The following is a 15984-nucleotide window of genomic DNA, read 5'->3' as shown; positions in this document are numbered from 1 at the left end:
CACAACTACACGACGGCTGGAGGAGGAGCGCCTCATCTTCCGCCTGGGAACCCTCCAACCACAAGGTATGAATTCAGATTTCTCCAGCTTCCTCATTTCCCCTCCCCCCACCTTGTCTCAGTCGGTTCCCTCAACTCAGCACCGCCCTCCTAACCTGCAATCCTCTTCCTGACCTCTCCGCCCCCACCCCACTCCGGCCTATCACCCTCACCTTGACCTCCTTCCACCTATCCCACCTCCATCGCCCCTCCCCCTAGTCCCTCCTCCCTACCTTTTATCTCAGCCTGCTTGGCTCTCTCTCTCTTATTCCTGATGAAGGGCTTATGCTCGAAACGTCGAATTCTCTATTCCTGAGATGCTGCCTAACCTGCTGTGCTTTGACCAGCAACACATTTGCTTCTGTATTCCCTTCACTTGCACTATTGAACCTGTATTGTCTGTCTGTGTTTCTTCTATCAAAACTCATTTTTCTGCATTGAATTCCAACTGCCAGGTGTCTGCCCAACTTGGCAAACTTTATCAATGCCCCCCCGAAGTCACTCTGCATCATCCTCACAATTCACTTTTGTCCCTAGCTTTGTATCATCTGCAAATTTAGAGATTTTACCTCCATGCCCATCTGTAAATCATGTATGTAAATCACAAAAGGAAGGGTTTCAACACCAATCCCTGGGGAACAACACTTTCAACCCATCTCCAATCTGAGAAATGCTCAATCTATACCTACCCTCTGTTACCAATCTTTCAGCCAACTTCTAATCCAAGGACCCATCAATCCCAAACATTTCTCATTTGCCAAACTATCTGTCATGTGGTACCATATCCAATACTTTCTGAAAGTCCAAGTATACAGCATTTGCAGCATGACCCTCATCCACTGCCTGTGTCACCTCATCCAAAAAATCAGTTAAATTTATCAGACATGACCTGTTCTTGATATAGTCATTTTCACAGTCTAGTATTAACATACAAAAGGTGTCCAAATGCAAATTATCATTGCAGTGTGCTGCACTGCAGAAAGTTGTGCTTTTGTGTTCACAATTCTCCAACTGTGACGTGTTTATATGTTGCTTGCAGTGTCAGCTCCATCAAAACAGAACAGGAGATTCTTTTAAAAAGTAACCTGAGGAAGCACCTAGGTTAATTTCCTCTAGGGGAATAGTTAATAACACAAGGGAATCTTTCTTCTTCCTTGTACTTAGAAACGGGGTGAAAATGTACGTGTATCTTTCTCTCTGAATATTTCATTTAGAATGACTGACAGATTAAGTGAACGATACTAAAATCAAACACTACAATAGTGGAAAAAGACCACATTTGTTTTTCTGTAAACTGTGACACAGAAGTCAATTATTAGCTTCAGAAATTCTACAGATGAAAAGTGAATTTTGGACGTCAGACAACAACACAAACTTTAGTTTTGTGCTGTACAAACCTGGTTTGTGCCTGAATCCAGATTCATTAATAAAATCTTAGAATAAATCCCCTCAATTTAAAGCAAAGTGCACTCATTGTCATGTTTATGACCTCTGTTGTGCCACAACCTTTTGGAAAGCTACTTACCTTTGATATGAATCACAAATAAAACAATTAAGATTAATGAAATGGAAGTGCCAAGGCCAAGTCATTTTATTTTAATTCATGCATAGGATTTTGGCATTGCTGACCAGGTCAGCATTTATTGCCCATCTCTGATCATTCAGTGGGCAAGTAAAAGTCAACCACATTGCTTTGCGTCTGGAGTCACATTAGATGAGACCAGGTAAGAACAGCAGTTCCCTTCCCTAAAGGACATTAGTTACCCAGATGTCTTTTTTTTCTACAAGCAACAACCATTTCGTGGTCATCATTAGATTCTTCATTGCAGATTTTCATTGAATTCAAATTCTACCATCAGCCATGATAGAATTCAAAGCCATGTCCCCAGAATATTATTGTGTTTCATGATTAATCGTCTAACAAGAATACCATTAGGCTATTGCCACCTTGCATAACAGATAAAATGCTATATATAAAACATAGTTTATAATTGGTCTCCTTGGTTGGAATGTTTCTTAACCATTTTGACACAAGTATAGTTGGCATTAAAACTTCAACCTTTATGTTTTCTTTTGTAAAGTGTGTTTAATCATTTAGTTTAAAACAAAATCTGGTAAGAAGCTACAGCTGAAACCGTTGACCTGAATGCTGTTTGAAAATTCCTGAATGATGGAAATTAAACTAAACATACTGTGATTCAGTAAGATCAAATTGATTGATAGAAACTGGCCCTTCTTTTTAAAAAAAAGAGGAAGTGGTTTGTTCCTGTAACTTGAGGGCAAAATATTTGTGGTATTGTGCATGTAAAAATAAAAGTATTTCACATAGCTTGCTTATTTCAGGCCTTTGTCAGATGTTTACCAGTTGGAGGTACTTCCCCTCTGAAATCAAAAGGTTCTGGTTGCATGTCTTACTCCAGAGTGAGAGGTAAAGATAGCATACAGAAGGAGTGCTGCACTTCTGCAGGTGCAGTCGTATTGTTCAAATATTAAACAGAGATCCCATTATATGCTTGAATGGTCCAAAGTGTTCAAGCAAATAATTACTCCTCAATGAACATCACAAAATCTGATTAATAAGTCATTAAACACTCAAATAGTAAGGTGTTACTGAGTGCAAATTGGCTCTTGGGTTTCTTGCGTTATAACTTGCAACATTTCAAAACCACTTCATCTGCAAGAAAGTGCCCTGTGCACTCTGGTGGCCTTGAAAAGTGCCAAATAAATTCAGATCTTTTTCTTTTTGAGGATTAAAGAAATTTTGTCATGTATGTTGTGTAATGTGTGTATGTGCACTTGTGCCAGATTTACATCTGATAGTTTATCAAGAAGCAACTGGTTAAATATTTGTCATCCACACTTTGGTCCCAAGCCACTCACCATCCAGACTTGGAAATATACCGGTATTCCTTCAGTGCTGTTGGGTCAAAATCCTGGAATTCCCTCCTTAACAGCATTGCAGATCTGCCTACAGCACATGGACTACAGCAGTTTAAGATGGCAGCTCACTACCACCTTCAGGACAACTAGTGATGGGAAATCAATGTTGGCACACTGAGTTAAAATACAATTCAGGAAATGAAATTGCCTTGTGGCATCAGTGGCAACTGTTTCTCAGCTAGTGTACTCTAATCTGCTTTGGAGGATTGCAGGTTTAAATCTCACTCCAGAGACTTGAACACACAGTCTAAGCTAACACCCTAGTGCCCAGCATGCAATGTTGGAAATGTTGATTTCGGTGAAATGTTAAACCAAGGCTCCATCTGATCCCACAGTTGGAAATAACAGATCATGTGGAATTATTTTGAAGAGCAGGGGATCTCTTCCAGATATCCTGTTAAATACTTATCCCTGACAATTACATCAAAGAAATAGTCTCTAACCTCACACATTTAATGCATTGTCTGAGCTGAGTTGTCACTTTTTTTATATATAAAACCTTAAGTTATCTTGGCAATGTGACTTGAAAGAAGTTCTGGGATTTACATGTTCATCGAAATTTGCAACCATTTTAAAAAATGGAAGACTTAACAACAGCAATCTAGGTTTGTTCAATATATCGCATCTGTGTACAATACTATGGTCTTTTGCTATAAAGTCAGTGTCCTACGATCCTGCCCCACTAGCTACTTGATGAAGGAGCAGCACTCTGAAAGCTTGTACTTCCAAACAAACCTGTTGGACTATAAACTGGTGTCGTATGATTTTTAACTTTTAATCAATGACAAGGGTCCTGTGGCTGCAAAGTACAACCTCAGCCTGGTCGTCAGATAGCTGAACAGCTTATACTGTGAGCAAAATGATTAGGGGTTTAGATAGGGTTGACCATGAGAACCTTTTTCCACGTATGGAGTCAGATATTATGAGGGGGCATAGCTTTAAATTAAGGGGTGGTAGGTATAGGACTGATGTTAGGGGTAGATTCTTTACTCAGCGAGTCGTGAGTTCATAGAATGCCCTGCCAGTAACAGTGGTGGACTCTCCCTCTTTATGGGCATTTAAACGGGCATTGGATAGGCATATGGAGGAAAATGGGCTAGTGTAGGTTAGGTGGGCTTGGATCAGCGCAACATCGAGGGCCGAAGGGCCTGCACTGCGCTGTATTTTTCTATGTTTTATGTTCTATGTTAAAACAGACCAGAAACCAGCAGCTCTGCATCAGCTAAAAACATTTTCTCCAATCTCTGCAGTAAGCTCTTTACATCTGAAGGATATCAGCTTATCTTTCCTTCAGCAAATGTTGCAAGTTGTGACTTTTGACTAGATTAGTTAGACTTATTTCATAAACGAACCAACTACCCTGCGCCTCTTATAAACCAGTGGATGTATTCGGAAAAATTAGGTTCAAGGAGGAACCTTCAGATCAATAAGAATCAACTCAACACATCTTGTGAACAAAGGCTATGGATCTGTTTTACCAGTTTTCACTCACTGATGTGTTTTTCTCTCGTGTTTGTTTGTTTGTTTGTCTGTCTGTGGATACATAGTATTATAGTTTTAATTTGTAGAATTTATTTAATTTAGTTTAATTATTTACATGTAGGTAGAATCTAATAACTTGTCGTAAATAATGATTCGTGTCAAGTCCAGAAACCTATGCTTTCTAACAAACTGGGTGGTTTTGGGGATTTTAACAACAACTTCTAAAAATTTCAAATTTTGTGATGATTCCTGGAATAGCTTAAGTACCAATATACTACCCCAATGAGTCATGAAGCTCTTATGGGCCGGGTGCTGGCAGATGGGACTAGATTGGGTTGGGATATCTGGTTGGCATGGATGGGCTGGATCGAGGTGTCTGTTTCCATGCTGTACATCTCTACGACTATGACTCAGTGCAGTCTTATTCCAAGTATGGATAAAAGGGATGAATTCCAAAGATGAGATGAGATTGCCTGGGCTTGACATCAAGGCACTGTTTGACCAAGTGTGGCATCAAGGACCCTAAACACAACTGGATGAAAGGCAGATTAGCAGTTTCTGTTGCTGGTTTAGCTCCTCCTTTCATTTCAGAAAGCAAACAGTGACCAAGTACTGCCATTTTCTGGTTATGCAGCATCTCTTTGCAATAAGAAAATGTTCCAATTGCAAAAGTACAACCTCAGCCTGAAGACATCTTCAACTGTCCAGCTGGATACCAACTACTCACTATTTAAAGTGCCCTAAGTTTCCCCTTAAAAACCAGCATGCCTGTTTCTGAACCAGACCTCGATCCACCATGCTAAAATGTATAAAAACAGAAAGGATTCCCAGAGATGTTACAAACTGTAACATCTTCTCCCCACCCTCCACTCCCAACAACCTCAACTGCTTTAGCCAGTCATTGTCTAATAACCAGCATTCAGGACTGAATGGTAATTCCAGAGATCAAGCTTCAGGAATGGTGTTTTCCACCACCCACCTGCCCACCCCCCCACCCCAATTTGTAGCTCTTCTGTTCCCAGTTAAAAATAAAATGAAACCTTATAGAGAATAGAAACTAGATACATTTCCTGAGACTTGTTTTGACTTCTGCAAAGTAAAATCAAGGGAATCCTCTGCAATCACTAATTTAATGTACTGAAGGTAGTTAATAGGCACAGTCAATGCAATGTCTTGCTTTCAATTTCATCAATAGGATGGCACGGTGGCTCACAGCACCAGGATCCCAGGTTCGATTCCAGCCTCAGGTGACTGTCTGGAGTTCGCACATTCTCCCTGTGTCTGTGTGGGTTTCCTCCAGTTTCCTCCCACAGTCCAAAGATGTGCAGGTCAGGTGAATTGGCCACGCTAAATTGCCGACAGTGTTAGTGCATTAGTCAAGGGTGGGTTATTCTTCGGAGGGTCGGTGTGGACTTGTTGGGCCAAAGGGCCTGTTTCCATACTGTAGGGAAACTAATCTAACCTAAAAAAATACAAAAACACATTAACCAGCTCTCAAGATTGAAGATCTCAGCATGGAAACTTGATACATTATCTCAAACCTGTCACAGCCCGATATGTTTAGTCATTTTCATTTCAGATCATGTGACCACAATAGAAATATATTTTGTTTAAAATCCTGTCAACTAGTAACATTCTTAATGTTCACAATTCTCAGATAAGTTAGAATGCATGTCCAAATAGACTTTTGGATAGAAGCACAGAGCCAGTACAGACAAAGCTGTTGAGATCAAGTCAGGACCACATTTGAGGTTTGATCTGTGCACTTTAGCTAAGATCACTTAGCTATGTACCAAGTTTGGTAAGAAATTTAGGAAAGAACAAACCAATACTGTAGATATTCCTGATTTTAGTAGCTGTTTGGTGAGACTTGTTCACAGTTTAGTGGTGATATGCTCGCCCATCTCACCGTGTCGTATTGTCTATCAATGTTTGACTCACGTAAGGGATAAAAATCACTTGTGCTAAATACTTAAGGTATGTGGAACCCAGTCATAAATGAATATCATTAGATGAACAAAGCAACAATATGAAATAAAAATCTCAACCATCATATGATTTATACATGAAGTCTCTGTTCCTGAGGCATGCAAACTATAGAATAGGGAAGTTCAACTTTCAATTCTTTCTGAGCCAGTTGATCTAAGCCAAGGCAGGAGTAGAATCATGAAATCTCATGACAGGAATAACAGGTCATTAACTCCATCAGGAAGCACTGAGGATTTTCTCTCTTAATCGCTAAATCCAATCTCCCCTTTTGTTAGGTCCCATTATCCTTTAATTATCATCTTTTTACAGCAGATACCTAATTATTTTGTCAAAGAATTTATTACAGACTTGCACTACCAAGTTTGTTTATGGTGTAGATTTCCACTTTCCTAATTGTTCATCCTTAATGTGGTCTCTTAAATTATGTTTCTCTTGTTAACCTCCTAGCAACCATTAGAAACAATCTATCACAACTGATGTTTCACAATCTTGGAGACCTCTACTTAATTAACCTTAGCATTCAGCACAATGGAAAAATATTCAGAATCATGACTGTACATTCCTAGTTATTCTATACCTCACTTTGTCCATTGCTTTGAAAGCCTGCTTGTAATGGGATGTACCAAACTGTACAATGGAGCTCAACTAACCATGAACATGCAACAAAAAGCCAAGCTTTGTGTTTGTATATTTTTATGGCCAGATCAGCATATACTGTCACTTTTCATGAACTCTGCATTCATACATCAACATTCTTGTGCTAGTTTACCCCATTCAACATTTTACCATTTAAGGTGAATTTCCTTTCCATGTTCTTATTTTCAAAATATATTTCTCAACATTTTTTCTGAATTGTCATTTGTCATTTATTTCTCCACCATGTTAAGGAATAGACTGCCAAAGGTTTCCACAACCTTTGGTCACAATTTTGTGCCAGGATCTCATCAGGGCTCCTGTAATAACACTTCCCAACCACTCACATGTCTCACATCTAGAAGGACAAGGGTAGCAGATGCATAGAACACCATTACATGCAGGTTCCTCTCCAGACTACACACGATCCTGACTTGGAACTATATCACCATTCCTTCGCTGTTGTTGCATTAAAAGGTTGGAATTTGTTTCCTAACAGTACTATGGGTGTGCCTAATCCCTCTGTGGCTGCAGTGACTCAAAATCGCAGCTCAGAAACACCTTCTCCAATGCAATTAGAGAAGGGGAATAAATACTGACCTATCCATTGATGTCCATGTTCCATGTAAAAATAAATAAAAATTCATCTTTGATATTATTTCCCTCGCTTACCTGCATGTCAGGGAGGTAGCAGACTTGCCTGGAAACACTGTGGAGGGGATGTTATAAACTGAGGCCTTCGCTTAATTATGAGGGGCAATTTCACAGACTAGGAATCAGCACATACCAGATTTCAAAAACAAAATCCGTGGCATCACAACAAACTGTAAGTATGAGTATCTGTTTGCAAAGAACAGGGAGGAGGGAAGTGACTGGCTATTGTATTGGGTGAAGTGAAGCAGAGACTCCTCTTCATGCACCATGTTGACTTTGCTTGATTATATGATGAATTCATAAATGCTCTGCTATTGCATCCTTAATAATAAACTCTAGGATTTCCTGCTGACAGATGTTAAGCTAACTGACCCATAGTATAAAAGCAAAATAGAAGTGGCCATAGTTGGAAGGTGGTCACAGCCTGGAACTTGAGTGGTTTGAATACCTCTTGCCATTTGTAAGCGCAAGACCACATGTTATCCAGGTCTTGCTGTTATATACCATGACTACTTCAGTTTCTTAAGAGTTGCAAATGGTACTGAATATTGTCTAATTATCAATAAGCATCCCACCTCTGACCTTATGATTGAGGGAAGGTCATTGAAGAAGCAGTTGATGATGGTTGAGCTTAGGACCCTATGCTGAGCATTCATATCCTAGGACTGAGATGATCGACCTCCAACAACTAACATCTTCCTTTCTGCTAAGTATGACCAGCCATTGGAAACTTTTCTCCATGACTCCCATTGATTAATTTTGATACTACGCTGGATCAAATACTGCTTTGATATCAAGGGCAATTACCCTCACTTCCACTTCCAGGATTCAGCTGTTTTGTCTGTGTTTGGACCAAAGCTGTAATGTGTCAGGAGCTAAGTGGCTCTGACGGACACCTGACTGAGCATCAGTGAACATGTTATTATGTGTTAGTGTTGCTGTCAATGATCAAGGAGTGGCTGACGGGGCAGTAACTGTGTTGGATTTGTCATATTTTAAGTGGACAGAACATGTCAAGGCAATTTTCCATATTGATGGGTAGATATCAGAGGAACATTTAGGTTAGGTGCATTAGTCAGGGGTAAATGTAGAGTAATAGGGTAGGAGAATGGGTTTGTGTGGACACTCTTCGGAGGGTCGGTGTGGACTTGTTGGGGTGAAGGGCCTGTTTCCACACTGTAGGGATTCTATGAAATAAAGACACTGTGACAAACAACAGTAAAAATGAAGAGTGGAAGTTTGTCCCATTCATGTTGTAAAACATTCCAATATTTGATGTCAAAAACAAGAATAATTACCTTATTGGTGCTGAAGTGACTTGCTCTACTGTGCCTCTTGTTCTGTGGTATTTGAATTTTATATATTTCAGTTAGATTTAAACTTTTGTACCAACAATAATCCAGTGCACAATAGTAAAGGAAATGGGGTTAGGTAATCTCAAATCAATTCCCAACCTTCACTTGCACAAGAAAAGAAAAATTACTTGTAATTCAATATTAATTGGCAAACTTGCAAAATCTGCAAGATAAGATGTTTAGCACACTTGCCTTCATTGCTCAAATCTTTTGAGCATAGGAGTTGGGACACCACATTGAGGTTGCACAGGACATTGGTGAGGCCTGTTCTGGAGTACTATGTGTAGTTCTGGTCACCCTGTTATAGGAAGGATATTATTAAGCTGAAGAGGGTTCAGAAAGTATTTACCAGAATGTTGCCAGAGGGTTTGAATTATAGGGAGAGGCTATATAGACTGGGACTTTTTCACTGGAGTGTAGAACATTGAGGGATGCCCTTATAGTTTATAAAATCATGAGGGGCGTCGATAGGTGAATGGCAGGTGTCTTTTTCCGAAGGAGGGGGATTGCAAAATGAGAGGGCATATTTTTAAGATGACAGGAATAAAGACATGAGGGACAACTTTTTCACACAGAGTGGTTTGTATGTGGACTGAACTTCGAGAAGAAGCAGTGGATGTGGGTACATTTATGGTCTTTAAAAGACATTTGAATAATAAATGTTTGGAGGGATATGGGCAAATTGCAGGCAGGTTAGAGTAGTTTAGTTTGGGATTAGGGTTAGCATGGACTGGTTGGTCCAAAGGGAATATTTCCATGCTGTATAACTCTATAATACTGACTAAAGTGTAATGTTACATTAAGTCTTGACCAGTCAACAATGAAGGCGATGAAACAAAATATTACTGAAGTAGGGTAGGGAAGTGAGGGTCATGGAGCTGCGGAGGGAGCTCCGAGTTCCCTCTTTAAGAAATACACTTGATCACAAACATCAAACAATGTTTCCACGATTCAAGCTAGTTAATAATGTTATGAAGTTGAAGGCATTTACTGTACCTTTGAGAGTGAATGTTGTTCTGCATTGAGAGTTTACAAGAGCAAACTCAGCATGTACAGGAAAATTGAGAATATGTAATATTTGGCTGCGAAATGGACACCTGAGTCGGTTGCTGTTTTGACAATTTGAATTTAACCAATCAGTTTAAATTATGCCCCAGGATACCAAAACCCAATTGAGTTTGAACCTTTATTGTTTTGCAAACATCAAACTAATGAGACGATCCGATGTTAGGGGATATAAAAAAGGCAGGCATTTTGCATATCAGTTAGAGCAATTGCTGATTAAGACAGAGACAGAGCAAGAAATTAGGAACACTCTCTATTAAAGGTACCTTTTCATTTGAAACATATTCGCAATAAAAGAAGATGACCCAGGTAGATCTTTAGCTGGAAGAAGAAAGACACCGAAGCTGGCAGCCGCTGTATGGTTTTGAAATTAAATTGATGTAATTTTAATATGTGTTTATTGAAACAGTACATTGTTATGAACTAGGCCAGACCCCCTCGAAACATTTTTAAGCAGTTCGCCCACACCGTAACTTTGCTATTTGTTTAGTTAGGTGTACAATGGATATTCCCAGAGCAAATTAGCTGGGTCAACTGCCAAGTTTTAACAAACAAAATTTATTTACAAAATTACAGAATGAAACACAAAGAACAGAGAACAGAATCCCGGATAACTTATCCCATCCAAACCTAACTAAATGATGATGTTCTGAAAATATTTGCAATAGTCCCAAATAGTAAACAATGGCACAGGCAACTTACAGCTCGAAATCATAAGGGCAGAAGGACAGAGAGAAGGCTTCCATTTTCCCCTGTGACTTTTACTCAACTCTCTCCTGAGCTGAATAAAGTTCTAAACTGCACAGCTAGAGAGCTGGCCACGCCCCCTTGATATACTAGTTTTCAAAAAACCTTTCGAGCTTTTGGCCTGAAGCACTATCTGTTAGAGTAAACAACAAGGCCCCAATGAACCATTCAAACCTCAGACACCCCTTCTCTGAAAAAGAATTCAAGGGCAAGGTAACCTTGTACCAGACCAGCATTGTGTCAATATTATTATAGAGTTGGAGGCAGGTAATAAGCAGTTAAGAAAAAGAAGGATTTAGAGTTGTGAATAGTTGTTGTTTAAAGTTCACTTTTGGAGTTAAAGAAAAAAAATTGATGTTATTTTCTTTAAATAATGGAATTTGGGAGTTCTTTGTCACTCATATTTTACAAAGGGAGGTGAGATTTTCTGGGTGTTTGGTTTAGTTAACAGAGGGGTTCACCGCCATGTAACAATAATTATAACACATGGATATCCTATTATATAATCAATATGGTGTTTACACAAAAATGGAAGCATTGCAAAATGTGTTTGCTTTGATAAAGTCTGATGCTGGAAAAAGCACAGCAGGCCAGGCAGCATCCGTGGAGCAAGAGAGTCAACATTTTGGGCTTAATCCTTAATCAGGACTCAATCCTGATGCTGCTGTGTTTTTTTCCAGCATTACACTTTATTAACTCTGACTTCTCCAGCATCTGCCATCCTCACTATCTCCTAAAATATGTCTGTGCTCAACAGAAATAAAAATATGACACAAGTGGCTAAATACTTTACTTTTTAACATCATTTTTCTTTACATTTTTAATTAAATATTTGTTTTTAGATTACAAAAGTACTGAAAATGAGAAAATTGGTTATGAAAAATTGAACACTAAATTATCAGATGCTTGTCAGTACTAAACCAGAGTTCCTTCATGGTAGAAACTAATTAATCTGTAGTTCATCAAGTGCATTAAACGTCACCTGAATGATGATGTTGACACTTGAAAATGAACAAAGCAGTTTTATAAAGCACCATTTGTATCCTCAACTTAGGCAGTGATTTTTTTTCTCTAATAGCAGCCATTTAAAAACACTATTTATGGAACACCTTTCACTTTGCCATGTCACTTCAAAGCTTTGCACAGCTGATGTTGAGAAACACAACCAATGGACGCACAGCAAGGCCATATAAAAGGACGATGTGCAGCGCTGTCACCCCGGGCAGTTACCGGGGCGGGCTGCCCCAGAGGTGGTCGAAAGGTGATGAGGGTGGTTAGTGAAGCCGGAAGGTGGGTAGGCCGTCTAAACCGCTGTCACCCCGGGCGGGTACCGGGGCGGGCTGTCCTAGAGGTGGTCGAAAGGTGTGTGAGGGCGGACCGAGAACTGGAAGGTGGGTAGGGGCGGGCTGCCTTAGAGTGGTCGAAAGGTGGGAGGGATGGGGGCTTGCTGGGTCTGTATTGTCTGCACTTCTGTATGTAACCGTATTGTTTAATGTGCAAATGTCATTGTCACTGTCTTGTTAAATGTGGAACTGGGATTTGAGGGTTGTCCTCATCTCCCTGTAAAATGGTCAAACGATAGGGTTTGGGGCCTAGCTTTGCTGCTCCTCTCCCTTGTAAAATTGCTGTCTCTTGTACAGCTGTAAATGTTTATTGTAAAACTGTTTTGTAATTTGTTTAATAAAATAAAAAAAAGGACGATGTGGTCTGATGGAGGGATAAATGTTTCTGAACCAGAAGGCCTGCGTTCAAGTTCCACCTGCTCCAAGGCTGTGTTATAACATATCTGAATGGATTGATTAAAATAACGACAGGGACAATGTTCTTCAAAATAGTCTGGTGAAATCTTTATGAGCATCTGAGGACGGTCGTTGTTTTGTATTTACATTGAATATTAAAAATGCGTACAGAAAGATCCCGCGAACAACAATGAGATGTTTGATTGTTGATCTGCTTTGGTATTGTTCAAGAACTGAATATTGACCGGACCGACAGCAAACGGCTACCAACCTGAAACGTTAACTCTGTTTCTATCTACACACTGCTTGACCTGTTGTGTATTCCCAGTTCTGATTTCCAGCTGTTCGTTTCTCCCAGAGGGCGTCCCGTTCTTTCTGGGAAAAGAAATGTCATGGGATATTTCCGATCTGCCTGCACAGGTGGATGCGGATGTCCCAACATAACCTCTCATTCCAAAAAGGGTACCTCTGACGCAGCTGTTAGCTTAGATGATGTGCTCAGGTGGATTTGACTTAGAAATAAATACAGTACAAGTGAAGTATGTCTGTGTTCTGATGGCATTAGAATCAGAGTACATTGTTTGTACCCATCCAGCAAAGGTATTTATTTTCCAATCTAAATTTCTTGGCTTTTTTTTTAATTTGAAAAGCCACAGCAGATGAAGCTTCCGCTACATGACATCTATTTTCCACCCTGTGAGTATGGTTGAGTTTACCTCGGCTCAGTTCCTTTGAGTGCTGCTGGGGAGGGCTCTACGTGTTGTCCACGCTGCTCAGGCGGTAGCCCAGCATTTTCATCGCCGCCTGGCAACTCTGTTCCACCTGCTGGATCTGCCACAGGCTCAGCCTCTTCCTCCAGGCGCTGACGGCTTCCTTCGCGTCCCTGGACGAGATGAGGAAGGGCCGGTCCGAGGAGTAGCCCACGCCGCGGGTCATGTTCCACACGTAGCTCTCGGTGGCCGGCGTGGCCGTCAGGTTGGCGAAGGCGTACAGCGTCCTGAGGCTGCCCAGGGGCTCCAGCACCAGGTCCTCGTAGCGGACGGTGAGGTAGCGAGCCCGCACCCAGTCAGGAGCCCGCTTCACCAGCGCCTGGTCCCTGCTCCAAGCCTCGCAGATCACCTCCAGCGCTTTGGAGACGTACGCTTCGGCCCGTTGGGCTCTGCTGGAGAGCCAGGAGCCCTTGCTGTCCCTCTGGGACCTCTTGCTCTTGCTCCTCAGCACCTGGATGCTCTCCCTGACCAGGGACTGCTTGGACTTCAGGCGGGAGTTGTGCACGGCCCTGGGGTCCCTCACCAGCTGCACCACCTTGAAGTTGAGCGAGGGGTCGCGCATCAGGGTGAGCAGCACTCCGGCGTCCAGCACCCGGACATCCTTGATGACCACCGCCGGGTACTTCCTGCACTCCCGCTCCAGCTCCTCGAGGGGGCGCGCCGCGCACCGCCGCTCGCACACCGCGCCGTCCACCAGCTGCACCCGCTCCTTGCTGTAGGCGCCGCACAGCGGGGCCGAGCAGATCACCTTGTTGTTGCGCCAGCCGAACACGGTGCGGGTGCTGAGCGGGGCCGCTGCAGCCGCCGCCGAGGCCGCAGCCGCGTACAGCCCCAGCACCGAGAAGTCGCAGCGGAACAGCGAGCGCAGCATGTCCCGCACCGCCCCCTGCAGGCTCTCCGCGTCGCCCGGGTACAGAGCCTGCCACATGAGCCACATGGGCTCGTACAGGTAGAAGGCGGCCGGGTGCTGGTTGAAGAGCTCGCCGACGAACGACGAGCCGGTCCTCCAGGTGGCGTGCAGATAGATGTGCTGCTTGCCCGTCCCGCCCGCCGCCGCTGTCGCGTTACCCCAGTCCGCCCAAACCTCCGGGGCTACAATGTCCGGGCACTCCCTGGCAAGGAGCTGCTGCTGCTGCTGCTCGCCCGGAGCCCGCGGCTTGTTGCGGCAGTCCAAGAAATACGAAATGGTCAGCAGCAGCAGTGAATAAATGGCGACCAAGGTCAGACATCTGGTGCGGAGTAGCTTCATGGCATCTGTTAGTTCTCACTCCCAAATATGTCCTTTGTTTTGGTTCTCTTTCCTGGCTTTGTGTCCACTGTGTGTGTGTGAGAGAGTGTGTGTGTGTGTGTGAGATTGAGTGAGACAGGGTGTGTGAAAGAGAGTGTGTGAGAGTGTGTAATTGAGTGAGTGTGTGAGAGTGAGGAAGTGTGTGTGTGTGTGTGAGCGCCTCTCTCTTTCACACCAGTTCACGAGCTGTTTTTCTCAAACCCGCGGAAGCAAAAGCGAATTTCTTTCTTACGTCCGAATTAAGTACAACTCCAGAAACCCGCCCAGGGGCTTAACCATAGAAACTGCGTAGGTGGGACAATGGCAGTTGAGAGAAGTGTGTGAGAGTGTATGAGGAAAACTTTAGTTTGTGCATGACACAGATAGATGGAGAATAGTGTGTGTGAGAGAGACAGTGTCAGTGAATGAGAATATCTGTGCATGTGAGGGGAAGAGATTGAGAGGACCTCGTAGATGTGTAACAAAAACAAAAATTGCTGGATAAGCTCAGCAGGTCTGGCAGCGTTTGTGGAAAAAAATCGGAGTCAACGTTTCGGGTCGATTGACCTTTCATCAGAACCCGTGAAATAGATACGTGACCGTTTATGACTGTTGACTGAGAGAGATTGAGGGGTTGTGTACGAGTGATTTGAATTTGTGAGGGAGAGATTGAGTCTCAGTGTATATGTGCGGAAATGATTATTGAGATGCGTGTGAGGAAGATTAAGGCAGAAACGGAAAGTACTGCAGAAGTGCCAAACCTGCGGAGTCTCCCCAACTTTCTGTTTTCATTTCAGATTTCCAGCATTCGCGGGGATTTACTCTTAAGAGAGATTGATTGTATGTTTGTGACTGTGAGGGAAGTCTGTGTATATGAGCGACTAAGACTGAGTCAGCACAAAAGTTGATTGTGATTTTAAGGGTAAAACGCTGCATCAAATTCTGAATTGAATGTTTTGAAGAAGATTGGACCAAACAACACCGTCGCCCTGGCAACGATGTGGCTAAACAGAGGGGTGTTGCAAAATTCGTGATTTAGAGACGAAATTAGAACGTGACCAGATAATAATTTGGAGGTGCCGGTGTTGGACTGGGGTGTACACCAGGTTATAGTCCAACAGGTTTATTTGGAGGCAGTAGCTTTCGAAGTCCTTATGAACACGCAGCGAAAGCTACTGCCTCCAAATAAACTTGGACATTAACTTGGCGTTGTGCGATTTTGAACCAGATAATGAAATCTCTCAGGCAGTCGCCTTTCAATGTCATCAGCAAATTGTAAAAGGTTATTTGAAGTTTAATTTGACT

General features: G+C 42.2%; 1 protein-coding gene across 2 annotated transcripts; it reads right to left on the bottom strand.

Moving 5' to 3' along the window:
• Nucleotides 1-5579: 5579 nt before the first annotated feature.
• chst7 (carbohydrate (N-acetylglucosamine 6-O) sulfotransferase 7) lies at nt 5580-14946 on the bottom strand. 2 transcript variants are annotated; one of them, XR_009644809.1, is made up of 2 exons: nt 12914-14946; nt 5580-5922 (listed from the first exon to the last, which is right to left on the bottom strand). XR_009644809.1 is itself a non-coding variant. In XM_060826254.1 (1 exon), the coding sequence occupies exon 1, from the start codon at nt 14659-14661 to the stop codon at nt 13396-13398; it is 1266 nt and encodes a 421-aa protein (XP_060682237.1). In that variant the 5' UTR covers nt 14662-14946; the 3' UTR covers nt 10516-13395. The 2 variants fall into 2 exon arrangements, 1 of the variants encoding a protein (XP_060682237.1); XM_060826254.1 differs by lacking the exon at nt 5580-5922 and having other exon boundaries at nt 10516-14946.
• Nucleotides 14947-15984: the final 1038 nt, after the last annotated feature.

Source organism: Hemiscyllium ocellatum, chromosome 6 (assembly GCF_020745735.1).
Source record: "Hemiscyllium ocellatum isolate sHemOce1 chromosome 6, sHemOce1.pat.X.cur, whole genome shotgun sequence".
Lineage (NCBI taxonomy): Eukaryota > Metazoa > Chordata > Chondrichthyes > Orectolobiformes > Hemiscylliidae > Hemiscyllium > Hemiscyllium ocellatum.
This window is presented reverse-complemented; position numbering and strand designations above follow the sequence as displayed.

Bases quoted from the DNA above. Each gene is read 5' to 3' on its own strand.
- chst7 (XM_060826254.1), bottom strand. From the start codon at position 14,661: ATGAAGCTACTCCGCACCAGATGTCTGACCTTGGTCGCCATTTATTCA.